The 21,368-nt window shown below is 43.0% G+C and overlaps 1 protein-coding gene across 1 annotated transcript in view; it reads left to right on the top strand.

Annotated features, from left to right (window-relative positions):
- Nucleotides 1-3,868: 3,868 nt before the first annotated feature.
- Nucleotides 3,869-21,368, top strand: part of LOC140492543 (FERM and PDZ domain-containing protein 1-like) — a 43,237-nt gene continuing 25,737 nt past the window's right edge. Inside the window, exons 1-6 of the mRNA XM_072591485.1 lie at nucleotides 3,869-3,888; nucleotides 4,881-5,032; nucleotides 8,547-8,649; nucleotides 12,049-12,094; nucleotides 14,227-14,331; nucleotides 16,951-17,046. Coding sequence (XP_072447586.1) covers nucleotides 3,869-3,888; nucleotides 4,881-5,032; nucleotides 8,547-8,649; nucleotides 12,049-12,094; nucleotides 14,227-14,331; nucleotides 16,951-17,046 — 522 coding nt within the window. The remainder of the gene's footprint in view (nucleotides 3,889-4,880; nucleotides 5,033-8,546; nucleotides 8,650-12,048; nucleotides 12,095-14,226; nucleotides 14,332-16,950; nucleotides 17,047-21,368) is intronic.

Genomic DNA, 21,368 nt, shown 5'->3' with positions numbered 1-21,368 from the left:
CCCTGGTGGTGGAGTCTTTTTGGAGGTGGTGGAAATGTCGGTGGATGATTTGGTTGATGCGAAGGTTTGTAGGGTGGAAGGTGAGCACCAGGAGCGTTCTGTCCTTGTTACGGTTGGAGGGGTGGGGTCTGAGGGCGGAGGTGCGGGATGTGGACGAGATGCGTTGGAGGGCATCTTTAACCACGTGGGAAGGGAAATTGCGGTCTGTAAAGAAGGAGGCCATCTGGTGTGTCCTATGGTGGAACTGGTCCTCCTGGGAGCAGATACGGCGGAGGCGGAGAAATTGGGAATACTGGATGGCATTTTTGCAAGAGATAGGGTGGGAAGAGGTGTTTGTGTGTGTGTTTGTGCTGGGTGTAGTGTGGTTACAGGGAGAGGGCTGGAGATAGGGCACAGTGTAGAGGGCTTGCTCCTTCCACCCCCTTGTGGTGGCCTGGCTACGTCCCCTGTTTATAATTCACATTTTTAATAAGTGGTAGAGCAGGCCATCCCTGCAGAGGGGTGTTGTTATGGTAACCTCTATGGTTCCCGTCCAGTTGGGGTCTGCATGGAACACTTCAACGCACGGAATCTTGTTGCCCACCAACAAAACAAAAACATTCTAATCAGATTCACATCCAGCAAGGAGACTTCCTCTGTGCTTGTTTCAAAAATCTCTCTGATTTGAATTGATCTATTACTTTTTTCCAAACTTTTTGTCGTGAACATCCTTTGAACATCCTGTACTTTCCAATACCGTGATGTCAGGCTGAATTCTCCGATTTCTCCTGAAAGTGTGACAGCCAGTGAGTTTCACAGTGACCCACAATCAATTTTCTCACATCGTCTTCTACTTTTCTCCTCACTAATTATACTCCTGAGATGTTGGCTGCCTTTCTCATGAAATCGTGTATCCTGTGCTCCAGGTAAGATCTTCTCCTGGTTTCCTTGTAACACCCACCCCTGCCCCAAAAGCCCAGCTGCCACTACTTCAGACTCTCCCAATCAGCATTGATCTCTCACACTGCAGGGGCTTGATCTGGAAACAGTCTCAAGGGGAAAGACAAGCTCCTTCCAGGACAGAGATCTGAAGGTGCTGCTGGGCTGTCTGGTGGAGAGGATGGGAATCCTTATCCTTGCTCACCTCCCCCATCCCCCAAAGGGGAACACCATAACAAAGCCAACCAACCCTGGCATAAAGAGCAGTGTGGGTCAGTGCTGTGTACAGAGTGAAAAGATTTTCTGCACTCTGCAAGATCAAGTGCCACCATCTTCGCTCTGTTACCTCTTACTCAGGATATGGCACTTGCCCTTCCCAAGGCTCATGAACTCCTTGCATGCATTGTGTCCCACCCAAGGGCTCACAGCATCACCTCAGCCTCCCAAACTGCTAACCCTTTCAGCATTTCTAGCTCACTCACTGGGGACACCTGATGACCTCTTGTGATAATGCTGTGGCTAAAGGAAGTGTGTTTTGTCCTGGTTACGATTAAGCAAAGTTTTAAGGCAGAGGTGCCGAATTGGCTAGTGAGAGCCTAGAATGTAAACAACTTGGGAGGCCTTGTTTTTTTTAAAAGTTGGAATAATAGATGCAGCCTGATGGGTGTGGCCAGTTCTCACATTTCTAGTTTTTTAGTTTTGAGATTCAGCATCGGTTGCTATTGTGATGTTGAAAAAGTGGAATCTATTTTTCCCCTCTTTTGATTATAATGAAAAGCTAGCGGTTCTCTTCATAGGTTGCTGGATGACATGTGAGTCAAAATCTGTTTTCTGAATTTGCCTTTTTGCCAAAAGGTGTGTTTAAGGAATACTACTATATTGAAACAGTTAATTAGTAATAGTTGTTGTATTTATTGTTCTGTTAAGTTTTCCGTCAAATTAATTTATTCTAAGTTCTTCTTTCTTTTGTTGTATTTTAACTATAGCATTTGAATACATTGTGTTTTACATAGAACATAGAACAATACAGCACAGTACAGGCCCTTCAGCCCACGATGTTGTGCCGACCACTGATCCTCATGTATGCACCCTCAAATTTCTTGTTTAATATCAAGTAGTTTGACCAGTAAATAGTGTCCAGAACACGGCATGTTACATCTGTCTTTAAAATAAGAAAAGATTCGGGCCTAGACTACCTTCTTAAAATATTTTGAGAGGGTCTGGTCTGGTCTGGTCCATAACACTCTCCTGTTCATCATCTCCTCCCTCCGCTCATGTGTCCCTCTCTGTCAGACTGAATCTCTCCCTTTGTCTCATTGCAAAAAAAAGCTGGACCACCCCCCTCACAGATTGATGCCTCAACTGACCCACCTGTAATCACTAGACTATATCACTTGAATTGACTGTGACCATCCTCATATAGTGTGATTGATTGACTGTGGTGGATCCTCTAATGTTCACACATCACCACTTACTCGAAGCGCATGAATTGTATTTGGTGTGTAAGCAGCTGGCAGTCTGAGTGATGATGGTCTCCGACAGTCTGTAACCTGGTGCTAAAGTTAATGAGCGTCAATCCGCCATGTCAGCATCCTGTGTCGATGTGTGAAGTGCATTGGGTGATGGCAGGATGGGTCTTCACCAAGTTGTAGTTGTCAGGAACCGGCACTGAACTTTCTGTTGGGAATTTTCACTGTCTATATTTCGTGGTAGAGGACCGGTGTTTTGGAAAAGCGATGTAAGTAGGTCGAATTGGGCTTTTAATGAACTGCAAATGCACTGAAATAAGGTCGTCACCTCTTCGAAATCACCTTTCTAAGTTGCAGGGCAAATCAAGACCTTCTTTTGCAATGATGCAAATCTATACTTTTTTCCTTTCTCACCTTATTTTGTCACCACACTTGTCATTACTCTCATGACATCAGGGTGGGAGAATTCACTCAAACTTTTAAAATTAAAACTAAGCCTTTCAAATTCACAACTGTCCCAGAAGATGGCATTCCAAGGTAATATGTGGGACTGTAATTTTCAAAGTTTCCCAGCACTGGATCAAAATCCCATGGCCATTTGATGTCTAACCCAATAATTCAGATCTCGGAATCATTTATAGAGTCAGGGCAACACGAAAACAGACTATTCAGTCCAACTCGTCAATGAGCACCAGATAACCTAATTTAGTCCCATTTGCCAGCACTTGGCCCTTACCCCTCTAAACCCTTCCTGTTCATATACCCATCCAGATGCTTTTTCAATGTTGTAATTGTGCCAATGTCCACCACTTCCTCTGGCAACTCATTCCATACACACACCACCCTTTGTGTGAAAAAGGTGCCCCTTAGGACCCTTTTAAATTGTTTCCCTTTCATCTTAAACCTATGCCCTCTAGTTTTGGACTCCCCCACCCATGGAAAAGTCCTTATCTATTTACCCTCACGATTTTATAAACCTCTGTAAGGTCACCCCTCAGCCTCCAGGGAAAACAGACAATCTTGTGGCAGTGACTCTGTTGTCATTGTGTATCCCTCTTCCTCATTCATGTTTTGCTCCTTGATTTGTTCCATTCTGACTTCATTTGCCTAACACCATTACCCCTCCTTTATTATTGTCCAGCCTTCAATCTCATTACAGACCATCCCATGGTTTTTCTTTCCACTCACTACCCTTGCATTTGCTTAAAACCTGGTACATCCCTAAGGCTAGGATTTAATGTGGTGAGTACTAAGTGCAGGCATAGGTGACTTCATGGGGCATTAACCTACTAGCCCCCTCTATCACCCCAGCATGAACAATCATTGTATTGAGCATCAATTTAGTACTTAAGGGCTTCTCCTTTGTCCAATCAGGAGCTTGCTCACTGAATCCTTGCCCTGCCCACCACCCACCCACAGGTAACTGGCCAATCAGAGATTTGTAGGCTCAGGGAGTATGGTGGAAGCACAAGTGGCACACCATGACCAGCTTCACCAGTGGGTAAGTAAGTGGGTATTTTGGGGACACTATTGGGGATGGGATGAGAACCTCTCCCTGTCCCAATTAGCCCCAGATTGAGGCAAGTGGAGGTTCCCTGTGAAGAAAACACACCCTGTTCTTATTAGCTAGGAGAGAGGGTATTCAGGCCAATGAGTGGCTGAGGCCCGAAAGTGCCCATTAGCTGATGATTCAAAAGCTTCACTTGTTGGCAGGCTGAGGATGCCCACCATGGATTTTCCTGCCCGGAGTGGAGGTGGTGAGAAAGGGACTGAGTATGCCTCTGGGTGAACCCAGCCAAATATTTGCCTTTTCCTCACCATCTCCAGGGAGGGGAAATCGCACCCTGACTTTATCCACTTCTGATGAAGGCATATTGGAGCCTGAGCAGACCATTCAGCCCTTTGAGCCTGTTCTGCCATTCTAGACCGTGGACTGATCATTCACCTCAATGGGTGCATCAGTGACTCACTAACCTGAAAATTTCTCCACAGATGCTGCCAAACTTGCTGAAAATTTCCTGGTTTTATTCACTAACTACATTTTGATCTCATCCTAACCAATTTGCTGCAGTTTGGACAGGGCAGCCGTTCTGTGATTCTTAGCCTCTGTCTTTGATTCTATTAACTCACCAAGAATCTTCTGATCCTTTGACATTGTTGAAACAGCTTGCTGGAATTTTTCACCCTGGATTTGGCAGGTCCCTCTTGTCCTAGAGGATGGGTGTGTCAGTTTTGAGGTGGATACAGAGAAGCAGAGGAAATCCCTTTTACAATGACCTAGCTCTCAGAAAGCCAATGCGATGGGGAGAGGCTACGAGTGAGAATTTTGCAGGAACCTGACAGAGTCCAGGCTGGGGGTGGGGGATGGAGGATTGAAGGGGTGCGGTGAGGATGGGTGCAAGGTGGATTAAATAATATGGAAAATAATATGGAAAATAATAAGATACTGACAATGATTGACAAATACGACTCTTGCTTTGTTTGTGATTGAAGAAATCAAGGTCCAGCCGATGGAGCAGCTGCTAACACAAACCAGCTGAGCAGCCCTTTGAAGGTGACAGTGAAGATTATCAAAGATCCACTTCTGGACTACGGCTTTATGGTCTCAGAAGATACACCAGTATGTGTGAGGTCTGTCACTGCAGGTAAATACCCTGGGAATGGAGGTTCCAATGTGGGCGGCACGTTGGCACAGCAGATAGCACTGCTGCCTCACAGCGCCAGAGACACGGGTTCAATTCCCGCCTCTGTGTGGAGTTTGTACATTCTCCCCGTGTCTGTGTGGGTTTCCTCCGGGTGCTCCGGTTTCCTTCCACAGTCCAAAAATGTGCAGGTTAGGTGAACTGGCCATTCTAAAATGCCCGTAGTGTTAGGTGAAGGGCTAAATGTAGGGGAATGGGTCTGGGTGGGTTGCACTTCAGTGGGTCGGTGTGGACTTGTTGGGCCTGTTTCCACACTGTAAGTCATCTAATCTGAGGGAAGGCCTGAACTGTTTTCAAGAGGGTCTGATAGGGGCAGGGCTTTTAACTGATACAGTCCATCTCAACACCTCCAGCATTAACCCTGACTCATCTCACTCTTCCTCCCACACAGTCCTCTGATAACACTTTGTCACCTTTGCCATGGTGACAATACTTACAGTGGAATTTTCTCTTCCCCGAAGGTGGTCAGAAGGTGATATAATGGGCTTGGCCCCTCACCCTCTTCCTGCCACCTCGGTAATTAATTAAAATGATCCATAGATAGCCTTCTTGACTTCCACCAAAATGGTCAATTCAGGGCCTGAACCCGTCACCTTCCAAATTATCTGCCCCCTGGTGGTCAACAAAGGTGCCTAATTTCCAAACTGAGAAACCATGACAACTTGCAAACTAGGTTAAGGAATAGAGCCTGCATTTTATCCAACTAGTGACAATGGGGGCAGGGATGGGGGCAAGGAATGGCCTCAAATCCGCACCCCAATCCAAGCCTCCAACTCCTCCTGAGACCCCTTCCTCAAGAACCCACCCCACAATAAGATCATAAAAGTGGCTTATCATCTCATTGCTGGATTTTTTCCAAGGGGTGAGATATGACCAGTGGATGTTAGGACCCAGAGGTTCTCTCCTCACGTATTTAAAAAAGTTCATAGAGATTTGTAGGGCCTTTACTACTGTCTCTGATCGGCTGAAAATTAGCTACATCTTCAGCCACTCTGTCCTCAATGATAGGCCTAGATATTTGCCAATGCAAGATGTGAGGTTATTTGGGCTATAATTCACCCAGGCTTCTGAACTTAATTTAATGTAATTTATTGTCACGTGTACCAAGGCACAGTGGAAAGCTTTGTCTTGCGAGCAATACAGCCAGATCACATAGTTCAGTAGCACAGATAAGTAAATAATAGGTAAACAGCAGCAAAAACAAAAACACAGGCACAGGCGAATGTTAAGAGTTTGTGAGTTCATTCAGTATTCTAACAACAGTAGGGTAGAAACTGTTATGAAACCGGTTGGTGCGTGTGTTCAGGCTTCTGTACCTTCTTCCCGATGGTAGAGGTTGTAGAAAAACATTGCCAGGGTGGGATGGATCTTTAAGAATGCTGGCGGCCTTTCCTTGACAGTGGGCGTGATAGATGGATTCTATAGATGGGAGGTTGGCCTTTATGATTGTCCGGGCCGAGTTCACCACATCTCCAAATCTTGTTTGGTACAGCAGTGATACGTCCAGACGGAATGCTGTCAATGGCGCACCTATAAAATATAACAAGGGTATTCACCGTCATGCCAAATTTCCTCAGCTGCCTGAGGGAGAAGAGACATTGTTGGGCCTTTGTAATCAGTGCACCCACATGAAGAGTCCAAGAAAGCTTGTTATGGATGACCATTCCGAAGAGCTTGACTCTCTCCAGTCGTTCCACCTCTGTGCTGTTAATGTGCACTCTGTGCCGAAAGTCAGTAATGAGTTCCTTGGTTTTGCCGACATTGAGAGCTAGGTTGTTCTTAATGCACCATTTTTCCAGGTCCTCCACCTCCCGTCTGTAGTCTGTTTCGTCACCATCTGAAATTCGACTGACTATGGTGGTATCATCAGCGAACTTGTAAATGGCATTCGTCAGATATTTGGTGACGCATCATGGGTATACAGTGAGTACAGTAGGGGGATGAGTACACAACCCTAAGGGGCTCCAGTGTTGAGTGTTAGTGAGGATGAAATATTGTCCCCAGTCTTCACTAATTGTGGCCTGTGGGTCAGGAAACTGAGGATCCAGTTGCAGAGAGTGGGGCTTAGTCTGAAATAACTAAATTTAGTAATCAGTCTCGAGGGAATAATAGCGTTGAAAGCTGAACTGTAGTCAATGAGTAGGATTCTCACGTAGCTGTTCTTGGTGTCAAGATGTTCTAGGGAGGAGTGAAGGTTAAGTGATATGGCATCTGACATGGATCTGTTGGTTCGATAGGCAAATTGGAGTGGGTCAAGAGTAGTGGGGAGGCTGGAGTTGATTAATGCCATGATCAGCTTTTCAAAGCACTTCATGACTATTGAAGTTAGGGCCACTGGGCGGTAGTCATTGAGACATGCTGCACGAGCCTTCTGAGACACAGGGATGATGTTGGCCCTCTTGAAACAGGCAGGGACAGTGGCCTGCTGCAGGGAGAGGTTCAAGATGTCCAAGAAGACCTCTGCCAGTTAATCTGCGCACGCTCTGAGTGCAGGGCCTGGTACTCCGTGTGGTCCCATCACTTTCCTTGGATTCACACGAAGGAAAACTGATCTGACCTCTGATGCAGTTCTTCTCCCTTTCTCAACTGTTGGAGTGACATGAGTAATTTTTCAGTCTATGGGACCAGTTCCTCAGCTTTGACAGGTTACAGTCAGGGTATATGTATTGTCTGCACCAATTCTCCTTTAAAACTCTGGCATGGAATCTTCTGCTCTGGGTGATTTGTCACACTTTCATGCCTTTAACTTGTTCATTATTTTCATAGAATCATCATTGAATCCCTACCGTGCAGATAGAGGCTATTCGGCCCATTGAGTCTGCACTAACCCTCTGAACAGCATCTCACCCAATCTCCTTAACTCCACATTTACCACAGTTAACCCATCTAGCCTACACACTATGGGGCAATTTAGCATGGCCAGTCCACCTAACCTGCACATCTTTGGACTGGCAGGAAACCGGAGCACCCAAAGGAAACCCACATAGACATGGAGGGGGAACGTAGAAACTCCACACAGGCAGATTTGCTTTGGTTATTTTGGTGAGCTCCTGTCCTTGGTCCAATATCAATTTCCTTATGATTTCTAGCATGCTGGTCTGCTGGTTCTACGCTGTGATTATTCAACAAACACACACAAGAATCCTTAGGCCCATTGACATTATCTGTGTTCCCTAGTTCTCTATAAGAAAGTCCCAAACAGGTACAATCCACCTCTCTCTCTCTCTCTCTCTCCACAATCTGAGAAATGCATCATTCCCTTTTCATTGAGATGAGACAAGCTTCAGGCAGCAAGATGTGCAGTTGTAAAAAAAAGTATGAATAATTATCTGTGTGTTTTTTTTATCCTTTGCATTTGCTAATGAGCTTCCCATGTACTTTCAGCTTTTTCTCCTCTTTCTGTGAGGGACAACTAATGCTCCATTCAAAAATATGCTGACTTCATTTTGCTTCTTAGGTGGTCCTGGAGAGGGAAAGCTATTCCCAGGAGACCAGATTTTACAAATTAACAACATTACTCTGGATACAATTTCCCAGGAACATATCGATAACATTATTAGGTGAGGACCTTTTTAGCTCATTCACTGAATGTAAAGTTTTAATAGTTACCACCAGCTAATTATTAATGACCAGAGTCGCAGGTAGACAGGATAGTGAAGAAGATGTTATGGTTTCCTTTATTGGTCAATGCATTGAACATAGGAGTTGGGATGTCATGTTGTGGCTGTACAGGACATTGGTTAAGCCACTTTTGGAATATTATGTGCAATTCTCGTCTCCTTCCTGTCGGAAGGATGTTGTGATACTTGAAAGGTCTCAGAAAAGATTTACAAGGATGTTGCCAGGGTTGGAGGATTTGAGCTACAGGGAAAGGCTGAACAGGCTGGGGCTGTTTTCTCTGGAGCATCGGAGGCTGACCTTACAGATGTTTATAAAATCATGAGAGACATGGTTAGGGTAAATAGCCAATGGCTTTTCCCTGGGGTGGGGGCGTCCAGAACCAGAGGGCATAGGTTTAGGGTGAGGGGGAAAGATCTAAAAGGGTCCTAAGGGGCAACCTTTTCACGCAGAGGGTGCTGCATGTATGGAATGAGCTGCCAGAGGAAGTGATGGAGGCTGGTACAATTGCAACATTTAAAAGGCATCTGAATAGGAAGGGTTGAGAGGGATGTGGGCCAAATGCTGGCAAACGGGACTAGATTAATTTAGGATATCTGTTCAGCATGGATACATTGGACTGAAGGGACTGTTTCTGTGCTGTCCATCGCTATGACCTTATTTGAGGGCTGTCTTTAAGTTCTTTAATAGGTGAACGTGCTATGAAGTTTGAATTATGAAGTTTTATGACATTCAAAGTGCTATATAAATGCAAGTTGTTGGTGGCAAACTCAGAAAATAAAACAAAGCTAAAGTGTAGAAAATTGTTTGCAGTTCTAAAGGGAGATCACCAACATGATTTAATTGAGTGTCATATGTCTCCATAGTTCTACAGCAGCTCACCAAGACATCTTGCACAATAGTGTTCTATAATATAAACCATTACATATATTGAATTACACAAACAGTTGAGTTCTCAATTACTCACAGAGACAAATATTCTGCTGCACGCACAGTCGACATTTCAATCGAAAATTCCATTACACAGACTGTTGAATATTTTTTCACACACAAGGTTGACTATTCCATTACACACCTTGCCTAGTTCTCTATTACATGCAAACACAATTGAATACCCCATTTTAAACACATTTGAAAATTCAAATACAAAGACAAACTTGTATGCACAATTGAATGCTTTGATATGCGTCAAGAGTGTGATGCTGGAAAAGCACAGCAGGTCAAGCAGCATTCGAGGAGCAGGAGAATCGACATTTCAGGCAAAAGCCCTTCATCAGAAATCATTTATTCCTGTTGAAGGGCTTTTTCCCGAAACGTCAACTCCCCTGCTCCTCGGATGCTGCCTGACCTGCTGTGCTTTTCCAGCACCACACTCTCGACTCTGACCTCCAGCATCTGCAGTCCTCACTTTCTCTTTCTTTGATATATGCACTGTCAGGTTACACATACAGTCAAATACTTGAATATACATATAGTCAAATACTCCATATACACACAATCAAGAACTCCATTTCAAGTACTATTGAATGCTCCGTTGTGTACCCTACACAAACAACCAGTACCCCATTACACGTACAGCCAATTTCTCCATAAATACACACAGTTGAACACTCTATTATCCACACAGTTGAGTTCTTGCTTGCTTACCTCAGATGAATTCTCCATTGTATCCATAGTCCCACTATTTACAATTCAGTGTATTCTATCAGAAATGCAGTTAAAGAAAGCATTTCAAGTTAAAGATTGTTCATAAATGATAAACCAAATCAAGATATATGTAGCGTGTGCATTTGTCAAACCCAGAGTCTCTTTTGTTGGAATATATTTCTCCTGTCCAATGCTTGCAGCTCTAGGATTCAGTGCTAAGGTGGGGATCATTACAAAAGAATCTCTCAGTAACTTTTCTGAATTTGAATTGCTTCCTGTCAAAGGTGTTATCAAAGGTTTTGGGCTTAAACAGTGTTGTCTGGCTGGATCTTAAGAACTGTTTAGCAGAATATATAGAATGGAGTTCCCACTTGTGTAGAAAACCTCACTGCAACCCCAATTTAAATACATGCCAAACATTGGAGGCAGGGTTTGTAAGAACCGAATATGTAAAACTAAGTATGGTCTGAGTTATGACTTGTACTCCTTTGGATATATTTCAATCTCTAATGTGTTCAGGATCAAATCCAGAATGTATAAGGCGGACGTATTCATTAGACTTCACTCTGCTTTAATCTGGGCTGTGGGAGACTGTTTATACAAAGATATCTGCCCTTTGTATCTGAACTCTGGACTTACACTGGAGCTTTAGTGCTATTGTTTACCAGAAATGTTTCTGATGCTGATGTCTTTGTATAGACATTGGTTACTATGAAGGACTCTCCTTCTCAACCTTTCCCCTTGTCTGAGGTTCAAGTTAAACCACTACCATTACAGAAAGCCCCAATAGAGTCAGAGAGTCATGGAGATGTATAGCACAGAAACAGACCCTTCTGTCCAACTCATCCATGCTGATCAGATATCCGAACCTAATCTGGTACCATTTGCCAGCGCTTAGCCCAATATCTCTCTAAACCCTTCCTATTCATATACCCATCCAGATGCCTTTTAAATGTTGTAATTGTACCAGCCTCCACCACTTCCTCTGGCAGCTTGTTCCATATACGCACCACCCTCTGCGTGAAACATTGCCTCTTCAAGCCCTTTTATATCTTTCCCCTCTCACCCTAAACCTATGCCCTCTAGTTCTGAACCCCCACCCCCCAACAATAGTAAGACTGCAATGTGAATCTTTTTATTTCTTTATTTCTTATTTTCCTAACTTATACTGTGTATATCTGTCATGTTCTGTAACTTCTTTCTTTATTTTCTCTAATTTTATACCTGAGATTTATATCTAGGTATTTTGTACTTAAGATGGCACTGTGTTGGTGACATTGTACACTTTTCACTGCACTCCAGTACTTTTGTAACTTGAGTACATGTGACAATGAACCTAATTCTAATTCACCAGTCACCTCTCTTTCTCAAATGAGAGCGCAGTCCCATGGGTCTTGTAAGATAGTGGCAATTTTATTTTTAACATTGAACTACAATCTGAGTGAGATAGATGGACTAGATCAGATTGGGATGTCTGGTCAGTGAGGACAAGTTGGACAAAAGAGTCTGGTTCCACGCTGTTCAACTCTTATGAGTCTTATGTGTTGCTGTTAAGTTCAAGCCTGTGATCTCCTGTGATCTCAGAAAATAATATTCTGCGCCAGGAGCATAATTTTGCAGGTTTTAGTCAAGCGTCCTTTTTTTTCTGCACTGGACCCATATTGTTTTAATATTTGTCAAATTGTTTATTGCAGGGAATGTGGTAACACTGTTACAGTGACTGTACTGCGAAATGCCTCAGTAAGTACAACCTTTCGACTTTAAAAAGCAGAGCTTTCCAATGCTACTCATGGTCATCGGTTCGATTCCAGCCTCGGGCGACTGTCTGTGTGAAGTTTCCATATTAAATTACTAAATTGCCCACAGTGTTCAGGGATGTGTGGGTTAAGTGCATTAGTCAGGGGAAATGTAGAGCTATATGGTAGGGGAATGGATCTGGGTGGGATACTCTTCGGAGGGTCGGTGTGGACCTGTTGGGCCAAATGGCCTGTGTCTACACTGTCGGGATTCTATGGGTTTCTTCGCAACTCGTTGCAGTCCAGAAGAGATTCACTCGACGTGATTCAGATTCATTCCCAAATACTTTAGTCTGGCATTTGCAATGGCAGTTTGAATGACATGATATTCCTCTCAGCTCAGATATAACGGATCTATAGCTGGGATGGATGCTGACATCTACAGTGAGCACTTGATCTTGGACACGAGAACAGGAGCAGGCTATTTGGCCTGTTCCTTCAGTCAGTTGTACCTCATCTCTGTCTACTCACTGTCGCTGAGTATTCCAACAAAAATCGATCAAGCTTAGTCTTGAAAACTTCAATTGACCCTGTTTCCTTAGCATTAAGAGATGTCTTGAAGTAAGCTTGCAGAAAGCCACCTGACTCAGAACAGGATGGTGCTTTATGTTCAATTAACATTTGATGGGGCTTGATGAGACTGTGCACGGGTCCAAGTTTGACACAAATTCAACCAGCTCATGTCAGAAGGGTTTGATTCATGCTTCAGTGGCCATTTGTCTTGTGTGATGTGTTATCAAGCTACATAATCAAAGAAGCTTTATGCAGGATACAAATGAAGATTTGATCATTAATCTCAGCATATCCTAAAGTGGAGCAACACCCATCAACTAGACCTCCAGCTCTCTCTATCTAACTAGAAGTCCATGATATTACGGGGATATTGGATGAGCTCCAGTGCAAGACTGAGGCAAGCACTACACTTTTAGAGTTGAATTATTAAACCAAGATGCCATGTCCTCTTTCAGATGGATACAAAAGGTCACATGGCACAATTTGAATGGTTTATTGCAAGGGGAACTAACTGCAAGAGTAGGGAGGTTATACATTAATTTTACAGGGCATTGGGGAGAACACATCTGGAGTACTGTATAAAGTATTGGTCACTGTACTTACGGAAGGATGTTAACGCATCGAAAGCAGTTCAGAGAAGGAATACCTGGAATAAGTGGATTGCCTTAGATGGAGAGGCTAGGTCAGATGGGCTTGTATCCCGTGGAGTTTTGAAGAGTTATAAATGAATTAACTAAAACATCTAAGATCTCAAGTGGTCTTGAACGGGTGAATGCTGAAAGAATTCAGGTTTCCTCTGTGGGAGAATCTGAGAACTGGAGATCATTATTTTAAAATAGGGGGGCACCCATTTAAAACAAAGATGAGGAAACCCTTTTTCTCTCAAAGGGTTGTGGGCCTTTAGAATTCCCTTCCTCACAAGGCACTGAATGCAGAGTATTTAAATATTTTTAAAGGCAGAGATAGACAGTTTCTTGATGACTGAGGAGTTGAAAGATTATCAGGGAGATGCAGGAATGTAGAGTTGAGGTTAAAATCAAGAGGAAGCATGATGGCTCAGTGGTTAGCAGTGCTGCCTCACAGGGCCAGGAACCTCGGTTCGAATCCAGCCTCGGGTGACCGTGTGGAGTTTGCACAATCTCCCAATGTCTGCGTGGGTTTCCTCTTGGTGCTCCGGTTTTCTCCCACAGTCCAAAGATGTGCAGGTTAGGTGGTTTGGTCGTGCTAAATTGCCCATTGTATTCAGGGTTGTGTAGGTTAGGTGCATTAATCAGGGGTTGGGGAAAGGGTCTGGGTGAGTTACTCTTTGGAAGGTTGGTGTGGACTTGTTGGGCTGAAGGGCCTGGATCCTACAATAAAGTCGGAACAGCCATGATTTTATTGAAGAGTGAAGGAGGCTCATAGGCCTACTCTCTTAATCCTTGTTTGTATGTTCGTATTTTAGGTTACAATCAAACTTTTGGAATTCAAAACATCAGTGCAGGGCTTTCCCAATTGCCACACATTGTCAACACAAAACGCCAAAGCTGTTGTTTAAGTGTCATGGTTTCTGTTTGTATACAGGGGCCCAAGTCATCATTTATTACTGAAGAAAGGCGAGCCAGATTGAAAAGCAACCCAGTCAAAGTACGCTTTGCTGAGGAAGTGATTGTCAATGGCCACCCACAGGTTTGTGCCTTCTACAGGCATTTAGCCCACTGACTAGTTCAGCCAGATTATAATTAATCTGATTTGCTCTCAGAATGTTCTGGACTGGGTAACGTGTATTTTACTATAAATCACTAGGTGTCTTATTGGTTTTATGCTTCCTGAGGGCCTGAATAATGTTGATTGTGGTGAGCGTGAGTGAAACCTGAGTCCCATACCAGCATTCTAGAATTAAAAAAAGCTAATTACATAGGGAAATCGACAGATTTGGCCCTCGTTGACCAGGTGGAAAGACTAAAATGTAGGACTATTGATGAACATTAAAGGAGATATTTAATTCCTCCAACTAAAATATATTTAGAAAGGAAGAAAAGAATATAAGAGGGATAAATGCATCCATAGCTAACTAAGGAAGTTAAAGATAACATAAGGGCAAAAACAAAGGCATGCCATATTGTAAAGGGCAATGGCAGGCTGGAGGATTGGGAAACTTTTAAAGACCAGCAAAGGGTGACTCAAAAGTAATAAAAAGAACGAAGGTTAATTCTGAAAGAAAACTAGTTCAAAATATAAAAACAGACAGCAAATAATTTTATCAGTATATAAAAAGGAGAGTAGCTAAAATGAATGTTGGCCCTTTCGAGGTCGAGGAGTTAATAGTGGGGAGCACAGAAATGGCAGAGACTCTAAATCGATTTTTTACCTCAGTTTTCACAGTGGAAGACACTGAAACCATCCCAATGGTAACAGGTAATGCAGAGATTATAGAAAAGGTAGAATTTGTAGCAATCACCATCAATAGGGAGAAAATTCTGAGCAAAGTATTGGGATTAAAGGCAGACAAGTCCCCAGGATCTGATGACCTATACAGTATAGTCTTAAAGGAAGTGACAGCATGGAGAGTGGATACATTAATTATAGTATTCCAAAATGTCCCGAATTCTGGAAAGGTTCTAGTGGATGGAAAATTGCTAATGTAAGACAATAGTTCAAAATGGGAGGGAAATAGAAAGTAGGAAACCACAGAATGGTTAGTTTAATGTCTGTCATTGGGAAATTGTTTAAATTCATTATTAAGTAGTATTACATTTGTAAAGTAAAACACAACCCACCAGAGTTAGTGTGGTTTGATGAAGAATAATTCATTTTCTTTATGAGGAGTAATTCATTTAATTTGCTAGAGCTCTTTGAAGATGTAACAAGTGAAGTTGGTAATGGGGGTCCTGCAGATGTAGTATATCTGGACTTCTGGAAAGCATTTGATAAGGTGCCACACATAACTGGTCTGTGGTTTCCTACTTCTGCCTCCCTACAGGTAATGTGGAACTGGAAGGAACCTGTGTGTCTTCCCCATCAGGTTATTAAAAACAGTTTGTGCTCCAGACGTGTGTGGACATTTGATCCCCTGATACTTCATACCATGGTGCCAACTCTCAGTTATGCCACTACTTTTTTGGATGCCCAGATCAAAATTTAGTGCCCTTCAACTAGCCATATTTTGAGGACTTCTTTCACTAATCTGAAGTAACTGTATGTCCTTCATTAGATCTACTAACTCTACTTAGGGCAGCACTTAGGGTGGCTCAATGGTTAGCACTGCTGCCTCACAGCACCAGAGTCCCAGGTTTGATTCCAGCCTTGGTCGATTGTCTGTGTGGAGTTTGCATGTTCTCCCCGTGTCTGCGTGGGGTTCCTCCGGGTGCTCCGGTTTCCTCCCACAGTCACAAAGATGTGCAAGTCAGGTGTATTGGCCATGCTAAATTTCTCATAGTGTTAGGTGCATTAGTCAGAGAGGGATGTGTCTGGGTGGGTTACTCTTCGGAGGGTCGTTGTGGACTGGTTGGGCCAAGGAGTCTGTTTCCACATTGTAGGGAATCTAATCTAAACCTACAACAAGGCCCTTAGTAAGGCTGGAAATCTGGAACTTTAGGCACAAGATGCACACTACCTCAACCCCACTCTGGATTCCTGATCTTCAGTGTGGTCCCTCCAAACCAGTTGCTTTGTTTGGCCTGGTCTCCGGACAAAACCAGAGAAAACTCCTGTGGCTGTGATGGTTTTTTTTATTGTTTAATCCCAAAGGATTGGCTGAGCTTTTCTATGGATGTGTGTATGTGAGTGAACTTTGGAACAAAATGACAGCAAGAACTTCATGAATACCTGGAGAGATTGGATCTGAAACTCCAGGAGGGATATTGGAGGCAAACTGTACATATCACTAGGCACAAACACAAAAACAGGTACACACACACACACACACACACACACACACACGCACAGACATATGCACATACGCAGACACAGATACAGACACACACACAAGCACAGATACCAACACCCACACAGGCACACATATGCAGACACACACAAACACAGACACATACAAACACACAGGCAAACACACACAAATGCATACACACACACAGACAAAGTTACACAGAAACATAAATGTGCATGCGCACACACATGCATATGCACAAATACATCCACACCTATATATTTTATATATGCGTACACACACTCTCTCTGCTGTCCCTCATTTTAGTATTTGTAACAACGATAATGAGGAGTCTATTATGTTATTTTGCTTATCTGTTTTCATAAATAATCCTAGAATTTTGTGTTTTATCATTCCCGCAGGGTAACTCACTACTTTTCATGCCCAGTGTTCTCAAGGTGTATTTGGAAAATGGACAGACCAAAGCCTTTCGATATGAGAAAAATACAACAGTGAAGGTAATGACGGCTATAGGTGTTCTTTGTTCCTTGCTGTGATATTTTCCCATTTGTTGATTTTGCTCAGCTTTGAATGTACTATTAATTTTAACCATCGACTGGGGGTGGGGTAGGAGGGAGGGAGGAGGTGTTGGGGATGGGCTTGGTGGGGAGGGCAGTAAATGAGGGAAAAATTTTAATTCAGTTGTCGATGGATTAAAGTAGCATTAGTGACAAAGATGTAGGAGAGAGATGATGGTGCTTTTTTTCTTTATTTCTCTATTTTTGTACCTAAAGTTTGTAATAGGTAGAACTTTTATTTTATAGAATCCTTGCAGTGTGGAAACAGGCCCTTTGGCCCAACAAGTCCACACTGACCCTCCGAAGAGTATCTCACCCAGACCCATTCCCCTACCCTTTTACTTTACATTTCCCCTGACTAATACACCTAACCTACACATTGCTGAACACTGTGGGCAATTTAGCACGGACAATTCACCTAACCTGCACATCTCTGGATTGTGGGAGGAAACCAGAGCACCCGGAGGAAACCCACGTCAACACAGGGAGAAGGTGCAAACTCCACACAGACATTTCCCTGAGGCTGAAATGGAGCCCAGTCCCTGGCGCTGTGAGGCAGCAGTGCTAACCACTGAGTCACCGTGCTGCCCCTTACTTTGTACCTAACGTGGTGCCGTGTGTGGTGGCATTGTAACTTGTCACCATACTCCTATACTTTTATACTTGAGTACACGTGACAATAAAACCTAAAATCTAATTCTGATTTAAAAACCAATTCTAGACCATTCGTTCCTGTCTACAAATGTTACTTTTCATTGTCACAATTTTTGTTTATGCTTTGTTAACACTGAATGTTGTAAATCAACATTTCCATTCAAGTGCCATAATGTTTTTACAAGCTGTGGCCACTAAGTGATCCCAGGGAAATATTTCACTCAATATGATGTGTAGTAAAGTCTCAGGTTTGTTATCTAACCATGGAAGTTGCTATGGGCAATCTAGCATTCATTAATATAAATAATAGCGAGATTGATTTGGATTTATCATTCAGATAAAGCACCTTACCTTTAAACAGAGGTCTCCTCTGGGAGCACTAGTGAGACATAAACATCCAATAAATGACTGGTTCCAAATTCAAGGAACAGGCTGTTTGACTGAAATGAGTTAGATTGTTCTTTTGTCTTGTTGTAGAGTCATACAGTCATGGAGTCATGCAGCACGGAAAGAGACCCTTCGGTCCAACTCAACCATGCTGACCAGATATCCCAATCTGATCTTGTCCCATTTGTCAACATTTGGCCCATACCCCTCTAATCTCTTCCTATTCATCTCCCCATTCACATGCCTTTTAAATGTTGCAATTGTACCAGCCTGCAACTCGTCCTCTGGCAACTCATTCCATACATGCACCAGCCTCTGTGTGAAAAAGTTGCCTGTCAGGTCCCTGTCAAATCTTTTCCCTCTCACTTTAAACCTATGCCCTCTAATTTTGGATTCCCCTACCCCAGGAAAACGATCTTGACCAGTCATCCTATCCATGCCCCTCCTGATTTCTATAAACCTCTATAAGGTCACCCCTCAGCCTCCTACGCTCCAGGGAAAACAGCCCCAGCCTGTTCAGCCTGTCCCTATAGCTCAAACCCTCCAACTCTGGCAACATCCTTTTTAATATTTTCTGAACCCTTTCAAGCTTAAGAATGTATTTCTTATAGAAAGGCGACCAGAATTGAACGTAGTATTCTATAAGTGGCTTCACCAGTTTCCTGTACAGTTGCAACATGACCTCTCAATTCCTATATTCAATGCACTGACCAATGCACTGACAAACATGCCAAATGCCTTCTTCACCACCTGCAACTCCAGTTTCAAGGAACTATGCACTTGCACTCCTAAGTATCTTTGTTCAGTAGCACTCCCCAGGACCTTATCATGAAGTGTATAAGTCCTGCCCTGATTTGCCCTATCAAAATGCAGCACCTCACATTTATCTAAATTAAACTCCATCTGCCATTCCTCGGCCCATTGACCCACCTGATCAAGATCCTATTGTACTCTGAGATAACCTTCTTCACTATTACTCCATCACCAATGTTTGTTTCATTAACATCCTGTTTTGCCCAGTGAAATCATCCACCTTGTCATTTAATCTCTCCTGCCTTCCATCACAGATCTTTCCTTTTTCTCTTTCACCACTCACTGCTCTCTGTCTGCAATACTCATTTTGAACCTGTTACATCTCCAACTCTCTCTAATTCTGAAATATGCTCTTCATTAATGCTGAAACTTTAATTTTGTTTCTCTCTCCATAGATACAGTCTGACAGGTTTATTATTTCCAGCTTTTTCTATTTTTTTAATTTCAGAATCTCAGTATTCTGATCTGCTCCTTATATTAAAATGATTTTTATTAACAACATCAATGACAACAATCTGCATTTATAGAGTGTATTTACTCAGGTGTTTCACAGGACATTTATGAAACCAAAATTGACACAAATCATATAAAGAGATACTAGGATAAATGATAAAACTCTTAGTGAAAGAGATGTGTCCTAAATGAGGTGAAAGGGATGGAAAGGCAGGGAAATGCTGATCTTGGCTATCAGCGATGGAATGTTTAAAGTCAGGGAGTTGAATGAGGCCAGAATTTGAAGAATGTAGGTGTCTTGGAGGATGGTAGGAGTGGAGGACACACAGAAATAAAGATGGTCAAGAAAATGGAGGGTTTTGAAATGAAGGATAATGGTCAAGTCAGTGTACACCAAAGAGACAGGGTTCGGGTGAAGAGGAACTTGTAAGTTAAATGGAGGCAACAGATTTATGGATAAGTTATCATCTATGAAGGATGGGAGAGGGGACACCGGGCAGGAATTCGGACCTCAATATAATTAAGTTGCAGTCGAGTGTTTCAGCAACAGATGAGTCGAGGATGGAGTCAGGCAATAGTATTGAGGTGGGATATAGGCAGTCTGAGTGATGATGTGGATTTGTGGTAAGATCTCTGGTCAAATGTGGTACCCAGGTTGCAAAGTCTGGTTCAGCCTCAGCTAGTTGAGAGAGAGGTGGAATTGGTAACTAGAGAACGGCAGGACTTGAAAATAATAGCTTTAGTCTTTCTGGTATTCAGTTTGAAGAAATCTTCTCTCATCAGTACTGGATGTCAATCCAAAGTCTAACAGTCTGGAGACATTGAAGGTTGAAAGGGAATCATAGTTCAATAATTTCTTTGAGATTTTAATTTGGTTATGAACTGAAAGAGCAAGATTGATTATACTGTAGCCATCTGGTAATCTGTGAAATGAGCGAACTTTGAGGTACAATACTGATCATGTTTCAGAAGTAGCTCTTTGGCATTAAAGCACTTTGGAACATCTTTTGGTGATAAAAATGTGTTGTCCGAATGCTGTCCCTTTCTTTAATGCACATGAACAGTATCCAAAAGCAACCGAATCTGCAGAATAGCAAACAAAACATAGAACAAAAATTATTGATGTAGGCTTGTTGGTCAACCCTTGATTTTTAATCTGACTTTCAAGGTCATATCCAAAGTCTTGTATTCACTGCAAAATGGATGAAAGCATTTATCCGCTAAAGGCCAAATTCTGCAGTGAGGATTGTCAAGGTTCATGTATGATAACTGAAATAAGTCAACTCCGAAAATGCTTTTCCATCTTTGCAAGTTAATGTATCCAGCAATTAAAAAAGTTTTCAAAAGCTTTTAGACGTTGACAGAACAGGACAGACAATAGATGTTGGAAAGGGAAACAAGAACGACTGCTAATTACAATGGGCTCTGTCCTGCCAATGGCAGAGGTACTGGGAGATATGGTAACCCCCCCCCCCCAACCCTTTAAGTCTGGTCACCAATTAGTTCTAGTCAAGAAGGTCCATGGGCAACCTATTCAATCTGCTAAGGTCTTAAGTAATCAATTATTGGCCACTGAAGAGCCTCAAATGACCACCTTCGACGTCTCTCTCTTTACATTCCTGCTGGTGGTTGGTTTCCCTGGAAAACCAGGGTGACCTCGCTGCCGGATTGGGAGGGGATCTCCAGTTACCCCAAATGGCATCTACCTCTGAACTCCCTGACCATCCCCCATCGCCTTCCCACCCTGTGACAAGAAGATAAAGAAGACTTGTGTTATTGCAGCTGGATCTCATGATGAGCAGGCCTTGCCTGACTTCAGGACTCAAAGGCTGCTAGCCTCTGATTGGCAGGCAGTTTCTGACAACCCAGGATACTAGCATTGAGCCCAATGAAGGGCCAGGAAACTCACCCAGGCTTACCAGTTAGCTCTGACTGTCTTCACAGCCAAGGGTAGG

The sequence above is a fragment of the Chiloscyllium punctatum genome, chromosome 2, assembly GCF_047496795.1.
Source record: "Chiloscyllium punctatum isolate Juve2018m chromosome 2, sChiPun1.3, whole genome shotgun sequence".
Classification (NCBI taxonomy): Eukaryota; Metazoa; Chordata; class Chondrichthyes; order Orectolobiformes; family Hemiscylliidae; genus Chiloscyllium; species Chiloscyllium punctatum.
This window is presented reverse-complemented; position numbering and strand designations above follow the sequence as displayed.